Below are 22,265 nucleotides of genomic sequence, written 5' to 3'. Positions count from 1 at the left end.
GACTTGTGCATAGGCTGGTGGCTTTTACTCCCCCTGAACACATGGGCAGACATAGTAACTCTGACTTTTAAAGCTCCCTTCCAAGCTCAATTATTGTATGAAGATCAAGTTGCAGACATCTCCATTATCAGGAGATACAGGAAGACTTACGAACAGTCTTGCTCCCCATGACCTCTTTGTTACTATGTTTGGAGGGGAAAGGAAGCAAGGGGGATGGCAAAGGAGAACAAAGTGAGGGAGTCTTGCACCAGCCTTTTCACACGGGCTGCGGGAAATGATGAACTTGAACTGTGCCAAAAGCCTGAGAACTCAGGTACTCACATGTAAGAAGGGATACAGATTATAGATGCTCAGACTAGCCTGGAAACCCCACACGTGAGGCACCTCACTCTACAAATTCAGCTAGGTGCCACCAGTTTGCTGGTACTTCCTAGCCTGCATCTCAGTCTTGGCCAAGTGGTACATACACAGAGGGATGTTTCCTGGACTTCCTGAATTACTTTCATTTTAGGACAGATCTATTTTTATTTTTTTTAGAGGTTCCCAACAACTCAGAGGTAACCAGGAACAACGGCTGGTTCTGCACAATCCTTCAGAAGCCCCAAGAACTCCCATCAGCAGCAGTTTACAGTTTGTGTCCAAGAAAGCACCGATTTTGCTTGATGTTTGCTGCAATCCATGGTAATCAGTTACCCTGAGCCCCCAGAAAACTAAAAACAGAGGAAGAGGTTTACACAAATCCCTGCAAGTCAAAGCCATGGAGTTATAATAAAGTACTGGAAATAACAATGCTTTACTCTGGACAGAGATGAAGGGTGCATTATCCTTGTGCCAGCAGCCTGCTTAGGAGAACATGCTCCCAGTATCAGGAGTTTCTCTCGACTGACTGATTGATGAGGGAAAGGGGAAGAGGATGTTACCATTGCCATGCCATCTGCCACGCTTCATACTCCTTCCTCCCTGTCATCCACTGCGCTGCATGAACAGTCACTTGAAATTAAACCAGCAAGTGGTGCAGTGTACACATTGTCCTCAGTGGGAACATGAAAATGGACTCAGATGTGGTAGTCAAACAACAAAAACAATAGCCAGATCTACAAGGAGAGAGAGGATTCAGCCCAAGCTGCCGTCCCCATGCCATACCCACCTACCCAGAGGGTGAGTAGATCTGCTTTGCAAAGCACTCCATCTGTGAGTGATGGCAAAGAGCACCATCTGAAAAACAAAAAGAGCGCTGTCTACAGCGTCCTGGAAGTATGGTTTCTTTGGGTAATCTCCACGACAGGTAATGTCCTAGCACAGGATATTGAGCGTGCCTCAGTTTAAAAGTTGCTAACAAAAAAAACCAAGGCTTTTTGAGGACCACTATCTCCCACCTGAACTGTCAGTCATACTCTACACAATACTGCTACTAGAAGCAATTTTCAAGAGTAAAACTGGAAAGATCAGCAAGACTGGTATAGCTTGCACAGGTCCTTTGATAACACCCTTCCCCAGAAGAGCTGCAAACATCCCCCTTTCACAAAACCGTAACCTCCTTGCCTTTCAAGGCTGTACAGAATGGCCTAGACCACACTTGTCTGAAGACTTAACCATGGCAAATACAAGTTTAGACCAGAACATCCTGGTTTTGCTGCTGGGACCATAAGTAGTGCCCATTTAAATCCAGACATCAAGCTTATGTTCATGGCAGCAGGAAGAAGAGTTAATCATAGGATTTTTGCCTTTCAGGACTGTGTTTTCCCCCCAGTTTCACTGTCATCCAGGCCACATAAAGATCCAGATCTAAGAAAAAAAAAAAAAAATCGCACCAATTTTTGACCTTTGCATTCTTTACTTCAAGATAGGTGTCCCCCTACCTATCTGTCTACTGTACCACTCTTCTTTTAGAAGCAAGAACTCCAGCCTCAGCCCAGGTCAAGTGTTTTCTCTCATCCAGTAGTGAACAACTGTAACAGCTGGATTTCTTACAGAAAAATGAGATACTTCGTTGAACTTTAAGAACTCCAGTGTCAGAACAGCTGCTATGCATGTGAAGACTCAAACAGAGCAAAAATGGTACAACCAGATTTGACCATCTAGGTCAGTTTTGCATCTAATCTACCTGTACTTCGTGCTCTCTCTTCCCTTTGGACTGACAACTGAAAATCCTAGACATCCAGGCCAACAAACTAGTTAATCCCCATGCTGCTTTACTCTTGTATGAAATGCCTTCTTGACAGCAACCACTTCCCAAATTCATTCCTGAAAGCAGGATTGGTCCATATATGGGACAGGCCTCGGTATGCAGCAATGCCCCGTTCTGGTGACTCCCCATACACACAGGGCACTTCAGCGCTTTGCCTCCGCCTCAGGAGGCCGCAAGACTGACCTACATTTTGCAGATATGTGCCAATACTTGAAGCACTGCATCATGGTTAAACATGTTCCCTTACTACCACAGTTAACAGATCAGAGCCAGCCCCACTCCTGGTTTAGTACTGACTGGTATTTGGGTTCTGGTCTACTAAGTCCCAGTGCCGGCAGAGGGAGTGCAAGCACATGCATCTTTTCTGTGTTCACAGCTGCAGCAACTCCCTCCATGTTTCTCCTAACACAGTAAAGCTGATGCTACCAATGAGCCACCACAGACAATTGTTTCAAGTGAAGCCCAGAAAGAAAACAAAAAAAAATCACCTCTTTCACTGTCTGTCAAATGGGAAAGGAAAAAAAAACCAAACCCAACCAGAATCAAATATTACCTTGAGGATTATGCAAAGCATTTTGCAAATATTTGAACATAAAGTAAATTAAAAAAAAATAAATGTAGCGAGACCTGTCAGTGTTTGTAAGAGTGGATAAATAGGATCATCTTTATCTTTTGTCCTCATTCCAGAAAATAGCCATCCTCCATACACGCATCCTTGTTTTAGTCCCTTATATTGAATCTGATTCCAAAGATTCTCATCACAATAAATACTGAAAGAGCACGAATACACCCTTTACAGAAGGGGTTGTGGCGTTTTGGTTTGTTTTTCTGTCACACAAAACAAGGAGTGTTTGATGGCCTCTCTCTGGAAGACAGAGCTGCAAAAGGGAAGGCAGAAGAGAACTGGTCTCACCTCATCCAGTTTGCTTTGGTTTCATCTGTCCCATCGATGGATTTGTAGCGGTTGTTCTTATCAACGATCTGCAGAACAAGAAAACAGATAAAGCATGTCAGCTAGCTGGTCCAGACAGGAGAAGGTCTATGCCTCTCAAATCACTGCTTCAGTTCCAGCCTTAAGTCAGGACATGAAACTCTACGCCATGAATCTCAGCTTTCCTAGTACTACAGACTGCTACCCCGGACATGTGTGTGGAAGTTACTCTGAAATGATTAAGAGGCATTTTCCTATGTACAAATGTCCATAACAAACAACTATGGATGCAGCTGATAGGACTGTTAGCAGTTTTGAGATACACAAGATGAACTTCCCTTTCAGGACAGGGCTGAGACACACATTTATTTTACAGACAGGAAAGCATGACCAGTATTTTGTATCAGCAGCTCTCGATTTTTTCCCACCTATAACTCAAGTCCCACATCTCATTTCTCAAAATTAATATCCATTGGTCTAGTGACATCTCTATCTCATAGGCTAACCAAGGCCTGTAGTACTAGGGGAAAAAAAATAAAGAGTTTGGTGCTAGAGTTTGCATGTAGATCAGTTCCTGATGGACTGGATCTCCTCTTTCCTGGCCTCCTGGGCCACCTGCTCTGCTCAAGCAGGCTGGGAAGGACTGCTGCAGGCCCACAACAGAGCTCTGCAATCTCTAGATACAATCCTTCCTCTGTCCTCAAAATGATGACCAGAGCAGAGAAAGGTACTGGAGGAGCCCTAAAGGTTGAGGGCGGATGGAAGACACAGCAAGGGGGAGAGGAGAAGCAAGCTCTGCTTCCTACAGCTGTGAACCAAACTCAGGTGCCATGGCACCTAGTCTGCTTTCATCTATCTATACCCTTATGCTGCTAATAATTATGGTAGGTCAATGTTCACCTATTGCCCCTGTGGGTCAGCGGAAGATCTTCAGAGAAGGGGGAAGACTGCTGAGGTTTGGCTCCACAGGCCCCCAAGTCCCCCAGCCCTGAGCTGCATGGCGGGGGTATCACTTTGCTGGGGAGACATGTCACTCACCAGCCACGAGAAGAATCCTGCGGACTTGTCCTGGCTAGAGATCTGCCCCTCATATGGCCCGAAGATGTGACCTTTGGGGATCACCTCATTCATACAGCGCACATCATTCTCCCCGTTGGGCTCTTTCACCACCTCCATTCCAGGCGGGATGGTCAGTGCTGCTCGGTCAGGGTTGCCAACGGGCACCGGGGTGTCAGACACGAACACTGGGGGACCATGGTTCGGGCACTCATCCACGAAGTACTCCTGACAGGACTCGCAGACTGCGGGTGTGAGGGAAGCAGGAGTTAGAGTGGTCAGATATGATGCCTGTACAGGCTCACAGAGCTCATAGGACGCACAACACAAAGGCCAGCATGCCCCAGCTCCCCAGTATCCCCCAGGCCTGGCTCAGCCCCCTCCCCAAAGCCCAACCTCCAGGCACACAGGCACTTCACCGACTGCTCAGTTGTTTTGCCACACATCTCTCAGCAAGGGCCTGCCCCAATCCATTCCTGCCTAATGCCTGTACTTGCATGAGCCCTGGTACCCTACACAGATTCACCACTGACAGCTACAAGGACAGGGAAAGGCTCCATCACTGTCTGCAGAGACAGAGGCTGGGGGCTCCTTGCACATCCCCAGTTTGTAGGAACATCCTCAAGCCAAAATGTTTGATTCCCCACAAAGCAGATGGGAACTAAAATAAAGCATCCCTGAAAACAAATACCCTCATCATACAGCCTTCATTCTGTGCTTGGGAGAGAGACAAGCATCTTCAGGCACTTGCCCTGTGTCCACACAGGCACTCGGGCCTACAATTTGGTATTTTGTAGGTATGCAAATGTAACCAGCACCAGTTTTCTTTCCCTGAACATGCGTGGAAAGAGCTGTGATCTGTGCAACGCTCCCTTCACAGTTTCTTAATTCAAGCCTTGGGGTTTTGCAAACCCTTGGGGTTTTCCCATGCACATTTTCACGTTTCCAGCACGCTTTCTACCTCCCTCCCTGCTGCTACATAGCCCCACAATGGACAAGCTGCTTTTGTACAACAGTTTCCATATCAATTGTGCTGGTCTTTTCAGGAGAGCACACAAATTTGTCCCTGGCTGTTTTCTTCCCAGCTTCCCACCCCAAACTGACAGGGTGCCGAGCAAAAGTCTATACAAGCAGTAGCGCTGCTTTTCCCTCACTCACAAAACACTTACACCAGAAATCCACTTGCTGAAAGCTCTTGGTCATGATCAAATCCCGTTTCCCTTTCAGTTTCTTGGGCTCCACCTCCATGGACTGTGGGTCAGGCCTTCCAAAGCTGGGGAGGGAACAACAGAAAAATGACAATAACCTACAAAGACACTGGGACCGCATGCAGAGAGGAGCGGAGGCAGCAGGGCCTGACCAACTCCTTTAGTCCCTACACCAGCAGCAAACAAATGATTCAACTTGCCATCCAACCTGCCACAAGCTGGTACCTGAGAAGTTTTCATGCCAAAGCCTACAGCAGGTAGTGGCTTCAGCTGGAACACCTCCACACCTGGCATGTCCCACACTGAGCACAAGAGTGGCAGAGGTGACTCCCAGCAGCAGACAGGCATGGCTTCCCTGCTACAGCCCAAGGAACGTGCTGCTCAAGGCGTCAATGCAAGGCATTGCCTACAAGGCAGGCCAGTACTGCGCACCTCACATGAACTAGCGCACACAGCAGCCATGACCACCCTTGTCACACGCCTCAAGGCAGATCTCACAGGGGAGCATTGTAGTAGCTTTGAGAATTGCACATATAATTCTCAAAACCAACTTTAAACTGGGGAGAAGGTGGAGAGAAGGGGGTTGGAGTACACTGGGCTGAAGATCAGTCACGTACCAAGGCTGTCCATACTCCTGGTCCCGGCACGGAGAGCAGGTCTCTGTTTTTATCGTCACCATTTCCCCTAAGGAAGCCTGGGTCTGGATCAAACAGTCCTTCAAGTTTTCACTCATGTTCTGAAAAAAAATGAAGGAAGGTAGGAGGAAAAAATGAGCAGCCAGGAAATCAGAACCTTCCTGTCCCAGGCCAGGCCAAGGCCAGCAGAGCAGGCTCCCTCCCGGCACCACGAGCCGCCGTCATGCACCAGGGCGCCTACACCGCATGCATGTGGAACCCCTTTCTTGTGCTGAGAAGGAAAGAACAGCTCAGTTGCAGGTCAGGTAAAGAGCATGAGACAACATGGAGCAACCAGAGGCACGGGGAATGTGAAGTACGCTCCACAGTGCCCCTTAGAAACCTTGCACGTGGAATTTAAGATGGATGGGTGGGATGTGTTAATGGAAACATGGAGCACCACTACTCAGAGTAGGTCTCTGGGGATAAAACGACAAGGAAGAGGAACGCAGGCTGTGGCATGAATCAGGATCTGTCTATGACTATAACATATGCCAGTCTCCATCTGGGAACACAGCGCAGTTTACTACAACCCTGCAGATGAAGCTTTCTGTGTGCCCCAGACACACCTGACAAACACCTGCAGGACTCCACCGCAACTGCACAAGTCATGCTCTCCATCTCTTGCGAAGACCAGAGCTGAACTACCACCACCCTTCTGGCACACAAGCCGCAGTAGTGAAAATGCTTCTCCCTCAGCTCAACACAAGAGCCAGGAACCACTTAATGATGTCCAAGGACAGCAAGCTCCAAAACAATAGTACTTCCCTCCTTCCCCCATCATAGGTTGGTGCTGAAGACCAAATATTGGTAAGGCAAATGATAATTCAGAATCGGTTTAATTAATACTAGGATTTTTGGAACGGCTGCTAAGCTTCAGAGCATCCCTGCTTGAAACAAGGAATAAAGCAGAGCATCACATATCTCTTTCTTGCATTCATCTTAAGACTTCCCCCAAGACACACAAACAGGCTGCTCTCAGGCACCATACCAGATCAGACAGGCCCACAACTGCTCCCCACGAAATCTCCTGCAAGCCCCCTTTCCATGTCCGCTGTCCACTGGCATGCTCTGTTACACTGCATACTCACAGTGCCCAGCATAGCGGCCTCAGCAGCTAATCAGACCCCTTCTGTCAGGTGATCTGGTGGAAGAGCCCATCCCCATCACAACTCAGTTCTGGACATCCCAAAATTCATGTTCTGAGGTCACAAAGCCCTGACAACAGGAATTTTCTTATTACACACATGCTTGTATGGGACTGAGCACCACGGAAGTCTGGTCTGCATTTGTGCCTGTTTACAGCAAGAAGGAATATTATTCCCAGCCTCTGTGGCTCCTCTTTGTGCCAGGGGACAAATGATTAATTTTTCCAGCCTGACTTCTCACATGCCAATGTGCAGCCTGAAAGACCTTTATCAAGCCTGTATCAAGAAAGCACTAGTTAATATTCATATAGTTCTCTGAAAGCCAAGCCTCAGCCTAAGTACAACTAGATACATGCAAACATACACACTTTTAAGCCATTTCAAGATGCCCAAAACAAGACACATTTTCTTTCAGAATTCCCACAGTCAGTCAGAAGGAAAGCAATATTAAGGGCAAGGAAGGGCTCATTATTTTGGCAGCCTGAGCCTCTGGTCTGCACTCTCTGGAGCCAGAGGGAAGCTCTCCAGGCCTGTCCCCGTGCACCAGCTAGTGCTACAGGCAGAGGCTACCTGCCTTTACCAGAGAAGAAGGAAAAGTCTTTCCTGAAAAGTCTGCAGTAGAGGAGCTCAGGAGGGAAAAAGCAGCAGCTGATATGATAGAGGGGGAAGATGTTAAGGAACAAGAAGAGATGGGTGCTGCCCCAGAGCTGGTTATCTGTGGGGCCTGAGCTGACACAGGATAGGCAGATGCTGGCTTCGGGGCAGACGTTCTCAGTCATAAAAGCCACCCATTTTGGAAAACTGAAGGACAGGGCACCTGCAGTTAAAACACCCACATCCCCAAAGCTTCAGTAGGAAGAGATGGAGACATCTGTCTCTGAGGAGACAGTGGCTTTTCCTTTCCCACTCCTTCCTCGTGGAGACTCCTCAATTACAGAGTGAGAGAGACCCTATGATGGTGCAGTCTAACTTCCTATGCAAGACAGGCCACGGGGGTTCCTTCAGTGAACTCCTGGTTAAGTTACAGTGTACCACCACCAAGACAAGGGTAAAAAAAAAAATAAATAAAAAAAAAGAAAAAGAAATCCAGTGTTTATTTTACATATGCAACTCCTCACTTTACTGTATGGCTCATTTTGCAGCCCTCCCTTCATGGTTCTCCCTGAAGTGCCTCCAACTTATCAGCAACATCCCTGCACAGCACAGGCCACAGCACTCCAGCACTGACAGCAGCAGCACCTTGCACAGAGACAACAACCTCCCTGCCCCTCCTCAGGATTTCCATGTTTGCATCCAAGTACTGCATTTACCTCCTGGTCACTGTGCACAGCTGGGGTTTAGCGTTTGGTGAACTGCCGTGCTGCCATAAGAGCTCTAGCTCCTGCAACAGGCCACTGCACACCCCTTGCCAGCTCTCCTACCTGCTCAGCAGCCAGGTGCCCAGTTTTAAAACATTCACACAACTCTTTTGTTGTCTCAGCCAGTACGCACACGATCGCAACTCCACCACTAACTTGCCTCTTTTCATTACTTGCGATTTGCCCAGACTTTGCATTGCCCACAAACGTAATCCAAATTAACTTTGTGTCTTCCTCCAGGACACTGACAACCTTAGAATCATAGAATCATTTAGACTGGCAAGGACCTTTAAGATTGAGTCCAACCATAAACCTAACACTGCCAAGTCCAACACTAAACCATGTCCCTAAGCACCACATCCACATGTCCCTTAAACACCTCCAGGGATGGTGACTCAACCACTTTCCTGGACAGCCTGTTCCAATGCTTGACAACCCTTTTGATGAAGGAATTTTTCCTAATATCCAATCTAAACCTCTCCTGGCACAACATGAGACCATTTCCTCTCATTCTGTCGCTTGCTACTTGGGAGAAAAGAGCAACACCCACATCTTGACTAGCATCAAGTAAAAAAAAACAATTCCCAGCTGACACTACTAGAAATACACTATCAGCAATGGCTCTCCCTTTTGGTGTCACACTGTGACCTTTCATTTAGTCAGGCTTTCACTTACTCCTAGAATCGTGGAATAGTTTGGGTTGGGAGGGACCTTTAAAGGTCACCTAGTCCAACCCCACAATGAGCAGGGACATCTTCCACTACATCAGGTTGCTCAGAGCCCCATCCAGCTTGACCTTGAATGTGTCCAGGGATGGGGTATCTACCACCTCTCTGGGCAACCTGTTTCACCACCCACACTGTAAAAAAAATAATTCTTCCCAACATCTAGTCTAAATCTACCCTGTTTTAGTTTAAAACCATTACCCCTTGTCCTATTGCAACAGGCCCTACTAAAACGTCTGCCCCCATGTTTCTTACAAGCCCTCTTCTAAGTACTGAAAGGCTGCAGTAAGGTCTCCCTGGAGCCTTCTATTCTCCAGGCTGAACAACCCCAACTCTCTCAGTCTCTCTTCACTGCAGAGGTGCTCCAGCCCTCAGATCATTTTTGCAGCCCTCCTCCAGACCCACTCCAACAGTGTGTGACACATTGAATCATTCTAGCTGCTTATCCTGGTAACGTAGCACACCTTCAAGTGCATTAAACAAACAAGATACACCAACACTTTTACCTTTATCAAGCAAAATTATAGCAACATCAGAAAACCACACCATGTTAGAAAAAGACCTATTAAAAAAAAAAATCTGTACAGACTGCTATTACAATTAACACCCCCTTAAATCATGACCAATCCAATCCCTATCAGCTATTACACTATTTTACTGGACACCAACATCAGACTGAAAGTAGCCTAGTATTCTAGTTTGTCCAGATTAGACTTCATATTAGCTTATTTGTTTATGATTAACACACAGCATTCTTTTCAGTCTAACTCATTACATATACTCTTTTAAAATTAGCATTTATGGCTCAGAGAGCACTGCTCAGCCAGTTCTTTTAAAATCCCTGGATGCAAGTTAGCAAGAACAGCAAACTTAAAAATGTACTGCTGTAGTAGCTGCTGTTTGGTAATTTCCCATGCTACTACTACAACAGAGAGCATTATGCTGCTGCTGTAACTGGTACCATCCACCAGCTACAGGAAAAAAAGTATTTGACATTTTTCCAGTTCCAGACATCAGTAGATGACTCTGCTTTTAGGATTATTTTAGCTTCTGATGTGTTTAAAGCTGCTTTTAGTTTTTCCTAATTTCACCACCCATTAGTTTCTCGCCCTTGCCCCTTCTCCTCTTGCTTCAGTTTTCCACAATTACAAGAGTCTAGTTCACGTTCTGCACTTTTCACTCCCTCCACTTTATTGTTTTGGGGGCATTGGGCAATTTTTATAGTTCTGTTTGTTCTAACACCTAAATATGATGATCCTCTGAAGATTTCAGATGATGTGGAGAAGCACCATGTAAGCATAAGCAGAGCAGACTCCATAGTTACTGCTGAGGGTATTCTAAGGGGGTACTCGACCTCCTATGTGCATGTCCCTGTGCCCATCAGGACACTCAGTCCTCCCAATGTCAGTGCAAACAGAGCCTACTGCAAAGTCCTGGCAGGGTGTCAGAAAGGACAATCCCTAAGTGAGAGGGATGCTGTGAAGATCCCGGCGCTGTCTGCACACGACATCAAGTCCTTTGGACAGCAAAAGCAGTCATGGTATGAGGCACAAAGGTCTTCAGCAGGCCCAAGACACCAATGTGACCACTACAAATCCCAAGAGGCATCCCTGGGTTCACAAGTGGTGCCATATAACCTCTCCTTTTTCTTTACAAAGTATGCAAGGACCTGCCATGTTTCCGCATGACATGCTAAATACTCCAGTGGCTTTACCATACTGCTCACAGAGAAGTAGAAAACACAAGAATATCTGAGCTGTCAGTCTCTGAAGTGGGGAAAAAACATCCAAATGGGGTTAAGCACAAATGAACCTGTGAATTCCCATCCTCAAGTATGCCACCTTTATCACTGCCCCTCTTGTAGTTATTAGTTAACAGCCACAGACTCTTATCTGTGTGGATCAGCCTCCAAAACAGAGCTTTAATTTTACATTTTACTGGCACATTTCCCAGATTGGGACATTCTTGCATGTGAAGCAGCTGTATAGGAATCCATCTCCTCCTCAGCACACAGCTCCTTCACTCAGTTTCTCACTGCCAGCCTTCTGGAGGTCATCCCCTCTTCTTTTAAGATCGATCTTGCATAGCTTGTACCACATTTTGAAGTACAGGCCCATGGTGAAAGACGGACTTGAATTCATACGCTTTTTCTATAGCTGCATATTATTAACAGAACTAGTAATCCAGAACAGTCAGCTACTGACGAGCTGAGAAGGGGGAATAAAGCAGCACATTCAAGGCTCTGAGCTCCCCTCCAAATAGCCACGAAAGACCCAAGCTGACTGTTTTTCCCGACATGAATTCCCTTACCAAGGTCCTCGGCCATGCCAACCATTTCAAGTCACTTTATGAAGTACCAGTTGGCTATGCAGCTCACGCTGGCAGCCAATGCAAACACTGAAACATCCCACAAAATAAGAGAGAGAACCAGTTTGCTCAGAGGACCACTGTCCACAGACATACTAACCCCATGCTCGACTGGGAAAACTGCTTTTGCCGTGACAGTTGCCACAACACTGGCTTAATTTCCCCCACTCCAAAGCGTGACACTCCCATGGGTGAAGCTGTCCTCCATCTGCAGCAGAGCAGCATCCTGGCATGGTGAAGGCTGGTGGCAGGGCAAGACCTGATGACCTGCCTCCCTTGATGCAAGGCCAGGGCTCTTCTCTGACAACCACAGAGCAGTGCTGAATGCAGCCTGCACAGCTGGAGACAAGCTGGAGCAGTCACAAATTCAAACTTAGTAAAAATTACAGGGCATGGATGATGCAGGATTTGAGCAGCATGGGCTGCAACTAGGACTTGTTTAAATCATTGTCAATTACACCACTACAGTCGATAGCCATGAATTCACCAGAAGAGAAGTATGAAGCATTTTCTCTGAGTTTTGAATTCTGAAGACACTGAGGAAGGCCAGGACTACAAGAAAGACACCTGAAAGCACCACCGGTTTTGCTGCAGCTTTCTGAAGAAACTTGGAGCACAAGCTTCAAAATCACGAGACTTAAACCCATTTTACAGCAGGGCGGGCTGAGAGTTCCCAGTGGTTTCAAAGATTTGCTCAAGACCAGCAACTGACATGACAAACAGCACTGGGATGCCACAACACAAACTTCCTGGTGTCATTCTGCTTGCAGACAGGCTGGAGACTGGGAAATTCCTGTTTGCCAACCTGAAACTCCTCCTGTCACTTCAAATGGATGTGAGATGCGCTCACACTGTCACTCTTACATGGTTCATTGGCAAAACACGTCATCAAAACCTGCCATGATCTACTTCGTGACAGACACATTTCAGAGGGAGAAGAGGAAAAGGACATCTGAAATAATCCCTTAAAATTGTCTTGGTGGCCTCTAGTGAAGGTGGAAAATGCTGCTGACTTTACAGGATTTGACACAAAATTCCACATTATGATCAGTCAGGAGCGTTTGCCCTTTGTTGATCTTGGAGTAGGAAGCTAGTATGGATCAGCACAAGCCTCTGCAAACTGGGCATTATTTGGCACAACTTCTCTACGTTAAGTGTTGAGTAAGGACTCAACCCAGCAGGATGCTGACAACATAAAGCTCCCATAGAGCCTAAAAGCCTCTGAAACAGTACAGCATGCCACAGAGCCAAGGCAGCCACTTACTGCAGCTAAAAGAGTATGTGACATGCATTTTTTAAATATATTAAAAATAATTCCCTTAAACTGGGAAGTTCTAATTTTTGCTGCATTTGGCTCCCTGCATTCATCTCAGATTCACAGTTTAAGGGTAGAAAGGAGAATTAGGTCAACCTGGCTGATCCCCTATATGTCACATGCCCTTACCTTTACCCTACAAACAGGAAAAAATCTCCATCTGAGCCTAGCAAGGGGAAGAGAAGCCAACACTTCAGAGTACATTTCAATTGTTAAATCCCCGTCACGGACAAAGAGTATGTGAACCTCTCGGTCTGGGCAGCAGTTCTTTCAAAGAGCCCTGCAATCCGGTGAGAAAGGCTGAAATACCCAGCATGTTGGGACACTGCTTTGAGCAAATGGAAAGAATTGCTTCCCAGGTTAATGGCTGTAACAAACCTCACCATCTTTGGTCAGGACTGCCAGCTGCACTTTTTGCCTTTGGCTTCTTCAACATAAATATATACCTACATTTGTAAAGTTAAAACAAACAGATAAAAAACCCTCATACTAAACCAACATGCTATTCCACCAACATTTTTCTCCCCAAGGATAGAATAAGAGTACAACCAACTGGCAGATGTAAGCCTTGTTCCTTTAAGACACTACTGAAAGGTCTTCCGAAAGCAATAGTGATAAGCACTGAATAAAAACACAGAGATAGCAAAGCCCTGGATATGCACCCATGCATTATTTTCCCAGCTTTCCAACAATTTTCAACATCCTTCTATGTAACTCTTCTAGTCTTCGCTACATTACTTGAAGATGCTGGCACCAGAAAGCCATGCTGATGTAAGACTGAGTCTGAAGTAAATGTAAAGAGTTACAGGCACAAAGCTACCTCCTCACCCCTATTATTCATGACTTCTCCAGTTACGTGTCCAAATCATAGTTATCTTTCCCAGCTAGGCCCTGACACAGAAACTCCCCAGAGCTGCCTGCCCATTCTGATCCCCACATTCTCTCACACAGGACTGGTTGGGACACAACCCCCCTTTGCAGATCATGTTCGGGGCATGCCTTTCCAGGTTTATAACTCTCCATTTGTCTGCATGAAAATTATTTTGTTTCAATGGCTCCATTTACCAAACAAACTGTGTTACTTCGTTCCACCCTATGAATAGCTACAATTCACCAAACTTGTTTCATCTACACATTTGGCCAATGGTGAGTCATGCTTTCTTCTGCATCACTGAGTAAGCGTCAGGCAGAATTGGCTTCTCTCTTCCCCTCATTTGAAGGGAAGGGTCATCGAGTCTACTTCTTTGAAAACACAGTCTCCACATATCATGTTGCGGAGAGTCTTCTGTAAAATGATCGAGCTCTAGCTTAAAATAGCTGAATTATTTGCTCCCCGTGTCTAAGGCAGCAGTGCCAGAGCCTTGATCTTCTGACACTGAAAAAAACATTTTCTACGTTCATCTTGAAGTTAATCTACAAACAGTTGATTTATTAGCATGCTAATACTGTCCTTTAGCTTAGAGTATCCTTCATCCTCCTTACTGTTTATACTGACACTTCAGTTTATTTATTGGATGCTGACTCTATCAATCACTACCTTCACTTCCTAAGCCACTTGTATTTTATTGATATTCTTTGGCATTAGATATTAATTGGATTCTCATGCACTGAGTCAACTGCCTTATATACCTAAGTATATCATGTCTATGAATCTTTCTTTAAACCAACTGTAAGCATGTCAAAGAACAAAATCAGACCTGTTTGAGGAGTACAAGACACTCTGCATGACATCAAGTTTCAAACATGAGTTACTTTTTATTTACCCAGGATTGGTGTCATGCTACCCAACCTATCATTTCCTGAGCCATCCACTTAGCAATTTTCAGAACCATCTCAAAACAATCACTCTTCCAGTCTCTTGGATTAGCTGTGATCCACCCAGATTGATTAAAAATGAACATCAGCAAGCTAGAGACCTCCTCCCGTTTACCCAGTACCCACTCTGCTTCAAGAGAACATGCTTTTTCCTAAGCAGAGCTGCCAGCAAGACTTCGCTTACCCACAGGACTCATGCTACGCAACTCCCACCGTGGGTCCCTGGATACCTACTTAGAGGGCTCAACTTTTGGATTATCAATTTTGCCTTTCCTTTCTGCTGGCCCAGATGGCAACCTCCATGGCAAACAAGCACACACAGCTCCACAAAGGTAAGTTATGTTTGGGTCTCAAAAAGTTAGGTTTTTCATCACACAGATAGTTCTATAGAAAGCAGAGATGTGAATTTACTGACTAAATGACCTGCTCTTACCCATGGGGAAACAAAAAGCTGCAGTGAGGAAGCACTTGGTAGGCACGCAGCAGGCAGGGTCACCACAGCACTCCTGCTCTTCTGCCGTGCTGAGAAAAAACACTGGAGTGCCTTTAATGTTTTATAAGGCACATGCAGGAAATCCAAGACTCCCCAGTTGAGTCCTGCCAGCCTCACCGTGTGCCCGGTGCCCTGCCACATAGCACTCAGCACCCACCTGTGCCCACCACCGCCGCCGCCCAGCTGCCCACCATGAGCTCATGTGCATCCAGAGGACCCCTGCACTTGTGTAGGCTGGCCAGCCTAAAAATTTCTGTGGGTGAGCAACACCAGTGATTCACGTACTTGAACGCTGACAGAGGTAAAAAGGGAAAGGGAAAGGAAGGTGTGGGGGTGGGTAGGAAGCAAACCCCAGACACTACTTTCTAAATAGCAGATGTGGCTATTCTGGCCAGCAAACCTCCACTTTAATTTCTAACCCACAGAAATGGGAAATGATTCATGAAAAATCAACAGGATAAAATTAGCTGGAAGGCAGAGAGATAATTCATACAACCCAACCGTCATGGGCTGAAGTGCCAGCACTACCAGCGCTGCCTGGCATTTCAGCCTCCGGTGCCCTTCAGTGACTGGCACCCAGCCAGCAATCAGCTCCACAGATATTTCCTTAGTGTCTAAATTAGCCCCTCTAGAGAGCACATCCATCTTTTAACAAGACGGCCTTTCACTCAATGCTCTTCTAGAAGTTACAGCCTTTCCTTTTTTAAAAAAAAACCCAAAGATTACCTGCAGTACTCTTGTCTCCTTCCACTAGTGAATGTTAGTGGTGTCAGAGGACACAACAGGATGGACTGATGGGATGGACAGGCTTGCACACACATCTGTAATCCATGGCCAAGCTACACACGAAATTGAAACTGCCCCACCAAGTCAGAAAGCTCAGTGCATTTCACCAGAGCAACCTTCCCCTGCACAAAGCCAACAAAGCACTCAACAGCGACAACCAAGTGCTGGTCTGCCTTTATAAACATGGTGTTTTTTTCTAAGACTGACCTTAAATTTTATAACATAAAAAGCACAAACAACAAAACACAATTTTGCCCTTGATACAGCCACATGACAGAAAGTTTCTTACGCATACTTCCAAATCACAACCCAAAGCCCTTTATCCCAAAGGCAGATGAGAAATCCCCACCTCTTCAAAAGACCTCTGGACTCTGATTATTGAGCAGTGCCCCTTCCCACCACCCAACTCAAAGGCTTCAGGAATCTAATGTCAAATTGTAAAGCCTCAGCAGCACCAATACCTCTAGGCAGGCAGTCTCAGCTGCATGCGGATCTCCATTCAATTGGGACTTGTGGGTACAGATCCAAAATGAAGATAAAATCCTGCTTCAGTACCATTTGTCCAGTTGGCATCTGTTCATTGCTGTTGAAGGATGGTACATAATGGTTCCTCGTAATTTTTCATTTTTGTAAATTTTTTTGGGGTATTTTTTGTTACAGTGGTTTCACTGTACTTGGGCTTCAGGACACTCAAGCAGCTTCTTTCTTCTTACTTGTTCAGTAAAAAGGGAAAGAATACTTGGGAGGGATATGAGATGGTAGGAGCAAATTGTATTTTCATTTGTTCCTAAAATTCTAATAAACTAGCTCAGTCCTTTAAAAGCACAAACACACACACCAGGCCGAACGAGAACAAATCAACTGTTCCACAAAATGCAGAGGAAGCAAAAAGAACAGCCATATTTATTTCTCCTCATTTGTACCCTCTTGCAGTCCATTATGGAGATAAGATCTCACAGTACAACAGGACATTATTCAGGGCTGGGAAATCTGTCTGCGGGTTAGGGGCTCATGTTACACACTTGGATGAGTGCTGGCTGAGCATGGGTCATACCGACCCCCTTTTCCTTGGGGCAGGCAGCAGTCCAGATACTCCTAATGTCAGATCTGCCAAGAAATCAGATATCCGTGTGCTGAATTCACCACCACCACCATTTGATCTGCACATTCCCTTCCATAAAGGGAGAGGGGTGTTCAGACCCTGTATATCCTAACACAGTGAACTACGAAAAAAATTTCCAGAAGAGGCCAAGCACTTCTGGCCCATTCCTTCAATCCCCACTCCTCAAGTGTGTCTTCTGCACAAAGGTATTGGGTTGCACAGAAATACCTGGTTCTCCTACCCTACGCACATTTTAAAAACACTTACTAGCAGAAGCATGGAAAGCCCAAGAACTCATGCGATTCTAGTCCAAAACCAAGGAGCACGTCACAGTGACTTCACGTATCCAGGTCACTGAGAGCCTACAGAAGTTCACCAGCTACCCTAAGAGAATTCAAAAGCAGCATTTCAACACCTGACTACAGAACGAGACCTAGCTAAAAAAAAACCCACCACCAAACCACCAACCAACAACCAGTTAAGTCTGTCAGACCTAAAGAGGATATGTTAGCATCTGATTTAGTTGGTGCTAGCTCTCAACACGTCTAGGACATACAGTAAGCGGATCCATCTTTCTGGAGGTACTGCCTTTGCAACAGCAATGCAGCGTTAGCTAGTAGGATTCTGCACTGAGGGTCACGTACCAGTGCACCTTCACTACATGATTTGGGAAAAATTTCTTAAGGAGCAAAGCAACGTACACATATACCATACATAAATTCTCTTCCCAATCACAAAGCGAAAAGAAATTCAGTAATTAAAAAGCTTCTGTTCTTCAAAAGCCAATTGATCTCACTTGAGCTCAAAAAAGATAGTCTGCATGCATAGGTGTGCACACATGACAACTCTAGAACATATTTTATTGTTCACAAAAGTATGTTCATGTGTCACCAGTATTGATTTTTTCTTCAGCAGTTTCCAAATGTTTTAATTTCCTCTGAAGGGATAAAAGGACTAGTCTCCACAAACTGGCATATTTAACATTCACATTAGCCTTTCCAAGTAAAAGGTCTCAAATTTAAAAAAAGCAGCAGACCACATGAAATATTCCAGCAGCCTCAGAGCAAAAGAAAAAAAAAAAAAACCAACCAAACAAAAAGCACCAAACAACGAAAAAGGCTAAATTCCCTGATATACACAATGAGGAATTTAAGGTTTATCCAAATGAAGGGTGTGAAGAAGAACATGCTAGGGGTGGAAAGGTAACCTCAGTCAAACTTATGACATCTTTCAAGGAAGATGCTATGTACACTTATACTGCTCAGCTGTTCTGAGTCTGAAGTTGAAGGACCACATTTAACTCCACTCAGCATATTATGACACAGTTTGTATGATACAACTTCAAAATAAAACTTAATTGTACTGAAAAGGAATGTACTGGACAACATTTCATGTTTGTTATTAGCGTGGAAACAGCTGATGTCCCTGACCAACATTAGCTCCAATTACCGGCCCTCAACACTCTGAAACACCCTGAAGGGGTGTCTGCAGGGGACCAGATGAGCTGCGTGCCCACGGTGGCCTGATCCACACTCAGGAGCCTGGAACCAGTGTGCTGCAGTATGCAAGGATGACCTGGCTCAGGGACCAGCAAAGGATGCTCAGTGCATTGGCTCCCCACTGCACAAGGCACGAGCACCACCGGTTCTCAGGGCTAGCTAATTAAAGCAATTCTAGAGCTGCCACATGAGATAATCCCTCACATCACCTCCCATACACTTTCACCACTCTATCCTCATATGTCACCCCCAGTACTCATGGTCAAGCTTCCACTGGCAAAAGCCATCCACCAGCTGACGGCAGCACAGGCAGCCCTGCTGAGCCACCGGCAGTGCCAGCAGCAGCAGGGCTCGACACCCACATTGACTTTGGAACAGCAGCCCCTCCTCCAAGAGGAGTCACTACAGTTGAAGGAAAACTGGCCTTGGAAGAAAGCCTAAGTTTAAGGAGGAGAAAAGAAAGGGAGCAGAGAAACGAATCCATTTATCAGAGTGTGCTCAAATTGGACGACTTTGCTTATGATACCCTTCTGATGGGCCCCTTATTGATGGCTGTCCGTGACCAAGGGACTGCACTGAAGCGGTCTTCTGCAGTATGCATTACTGATCTCTCTCAGGAGGCTGCCAGTTTCTGCAGCTTAAACCTTAAATTATACATATAATGTTTTTACCTTCTGACTGCAGAGAAACAGTTCAGTCTGAAACGCCAGAGTACTACCTCCCTGCGCTGCAGAGAGAGGCCTTTGAACAGCTCCCAAGGATACAAGCCATCCACACAAACGGACCACTAAGCACAACAGCAAACCTTGAAGTGTCAATATTTTTAATTGCTTGACAGTCTCTCAGCAGAAACACAGGTTCTTGCATTTATGTGCAAAGTCTGGGATGGAAGGAGGAAAAACGCCATAGCACCACCCTCACTGAGTCTAGCTGAAGTCCAAAGCCTATACGGTGAGGACAGTGACTAGACCTTGGAAAACCCACATTGTAAACGTGATTCTAGATGCCAAGTCAAAATTTACCACATTCATTTCTGCTTTTTTTCCCTACTTGCTCTCAATCCTCCCGTCTTTTCTATTAGTGCCTATCACATAGCAGTTATTAAAAAAAAAAATTCTCTAGCATGGGATGCTTGTGTTGCCCTCTTCACCAGGTTTCTTCTCCACTGACCTTGGCTGCTCCCACCTTACAATGAAGCCACAGGACTGCCTTGCATTTTCCATCACTCTTTGTTTGACCTTTCACCTGCAAACTTCCGCCCTTTCTGAAGCAGTTTTCCCTCACCTTGTTTCTAAAGATGCCATGCAAGGTGACACAAACCTGCCTTTCAACTTGTCCTCTCTGCTTTTTCTTTAGGAGGTTAGACTTGCTACTGGAATCCACTTGCATGGGCAAGTTTAACTAGCAAGGATTCCTGAAAAGCAAGATTTCACTACGCAGCTTTAGAAGGACCACTGCTCTAGAGGCTTTATTTAAAAACACCTTCAGCAGCAGAGAAGAGGTCACAGAGAGAACAGAAAAGCCTGTGAAATTAAAGCCTTCTTTACTTCACTGTTGCAGAGGTCAGTGCAAGAGGATGCACCAGAACAGTCTGCAGCTGCACAGCTCTGGTCCAAGAAACTTCACCCTCTACCACAGGGCTTCAGGTAGAAGCGCTGTACAGAAGCGCTTGCGATGAAATACACCACAAGCATGACAGGGGGCAAGATGCCGAGTGGCAAAGCTAGCATCCCACGGCAGGGCTGCCCAGCGGCAGGCTGGGAGGACTGCTGCCCTTTGGCCAACCCTCCTCCACCAGCGATGCCTGTGTCTCAAGCAGCTCTCAGCCCTGGAGCCCAAAGGACCTGTGCTCAGGTGAGAGCCCAAATCAGAGAACTCAATGCTGATGCAAGAAGACGCATCAAGAGTACCCAGATACATGTCCAAGTGACTCCAGAGTTCTTAAAAGGCCACAAAACTGCAATCCAATCTGCGGAATAAAACCGATGTTTGCTTGCTTTGGCTTTCTTAGGAAAACCGGTTGTTCATGGTTTGAGGCCACACCTCAAATACTGCGTTCAGTTTAGGGGCCCTCACTTCAAGACACTGAGGTGCTGGAGTGTGTCCAGAGAAGGGCAAGGAAGCTGGTGACGGGTCTAGAGCACAAGCCTGATGAGGATTGGCTAAGGGAACTGGGATTGTTTTGCCTGGAGAAAAGGCAGCACAGGGGAGACCTTTTGGCACAGGGGAGACCATATCGCTCTCTACAGCTCCCTGACAGGAGGCTGTAGGCAGATGGGGGCAGGTCTCTTCTCCCAGATAAGAAGTGACAGGACAAGAGGAAACGGCCTCAAGTCGCACCACAGGAGGATGAGACTGGTTATTAGGAAAACATTTTTCACTGAAAGGGTGGTCAAGCATTGGAACAGGCTGCCCAGGGCGGTAGTAGAATCACCCTCTCTGGAAGTGTTAAAAAACCACATAGATGTGGTACTTAGGGACATGGTTTAGTGGCGGACTTGGCAGTCCTAGGTTAATGGTTGGACTTGATGATCTGAAAGGTCTTTTCCAACCTAAACTATTCTATGATTCACAGGTCTCAGAAACACATTCACAGTGCAAAGTAGGCATCAAAAGTTCCCACCTGTACTCATGCCACTGGGAACAAGACTTATTGCTTCTTACATCTACCTGGCCTCGTATCTTCAGATCAAGTTTTAGCAGGTTATTTCTTCCTTCTGAGGGTCCCCCAGTCAATCTACGGTATTACTATTTGATTGTCAAACACACAAAAAAAAAACCCCCAACAACGTATTTTGTCTTTGGGACTATGCTTAGTTTTTCCATGTAAATTTTCATACACAAGCCAACAACACTGGATTGGCAATAACAATTTTAAATATGCTACTCCAAAATGTCATGAACATTAGGCAGTATTTTAAGAGCTCTGGAAATGGTTAGTAGCATATATAGCCAAACCAGCAAGAGAGAGGCCCTGCTAACAGCAACATTAAGAACAGAAATGTAAAAGCACATACTTCTCTTGCATAAAAGGACACAGGGAAAGGGGAGGACATGACTCAAAAACCCACGACTTTGCTTGGGAATTAACCCACATGAGACAGAAGTTACAAAAGGAAAAAAGAATATTAAAAAAGATATCAGAAGGATAAAGCATACATGGTACTCCTTATTAAAAAACCAAAGACCTCTCTTGCCTGGACTTGTCGTTTTTCTCCTCAATATACATACTTTACTCTGATTCCTGACTCAGGGCAGCACCTTCCACTCACTGCAATACTTGTGGCCCCCCGATTGCAAAGATCCTGCATCAGAGCAGCCCTCCCGCTTCAGGGTCCTCTTGCAGTGTTCATGGACACACAACCTTACCCACGTCCTACACACTTCGAGCAGGTCCATTGCTTTCCAGCAAGAAATATGAGCGAACAACCTGCCCCCACACCATCCCAGTAAGACTGACTGACCTTGCCTCAATACATCAAAAGTAAGGTTTCAGACAAATCTTTGCTTTTGTCCTCATTATTTAATATCAGGTATTACCCTCACAATAATCCTCCCCCTTAAATTGTCAAAAAAGCGGAAGTAACTGCTACCAGCAAT

General features: G+C 45.8%; 1 protein-coding gene across 6 annotated transcripts in view; it reads right to left on the bottom strand.

Annotated features, from left to right (window-relative positions):
* Positions 1-22,265, bottom strand: part of PRDM11 (PR/SET domain 11) — a 52,312-nt gene that overhangs the window by 27,071 nt on the left and 2,976 nt on the right. For 5 of the 6 annotated variants that reach the window (XR_008822936.1, XR_008822938.1, XR_008822937.1 and 2 more), the window contains exons 2-5: positions 6,001-6,119; positions 5,345-5,448; positions 4,158-4,420; positions 3,102-3,169 (exon numbers count right to left, since the gene is read on the bottom strand). Coding sequence is in view for 3 of the 6 variants with exons in the window: in XM_056345482.1 (XP_056201457.1) it covers positions 3,102-3,169; positions 4,158-4,420; positions 5,345-5,448; positions 6,001-6,119 (554 nt within the window). In the remaining 3 variants the exon portion in view is untranslated. Of the gene's footprint in view, positions 1-1,151; positions 1,216-3,101; positions 3,170-4,157; positions 4,421-5,344; positions 5,449-6,000; positions 6,120-22,265 lie in introns of all 6 variants that reach the window. The other variant, XM_056345483.1, reaches the window with a different exon arrangement.

This window comes from Falco biarmicus, chromosome 7 (assembly GCF_023638135.1).
Source record: "Falco biarmicus isolate bFalBia1 chromosome 7, bFalBia1.pri, whole genome shotgun sequence".
In the NCBI taxonomy this organism is placed as follows: domain Eukaryota; kingdom Metazoa; phylum Chordata; class Aves; order Falconiformes; family Falconidae; genus Falco; species Falco biarmicus.
The sequence above is the reverse complement of the archived record's forward strand: the minus strand, read 5'-3'. Positions and strand labels throughout refer to the sequence as shown.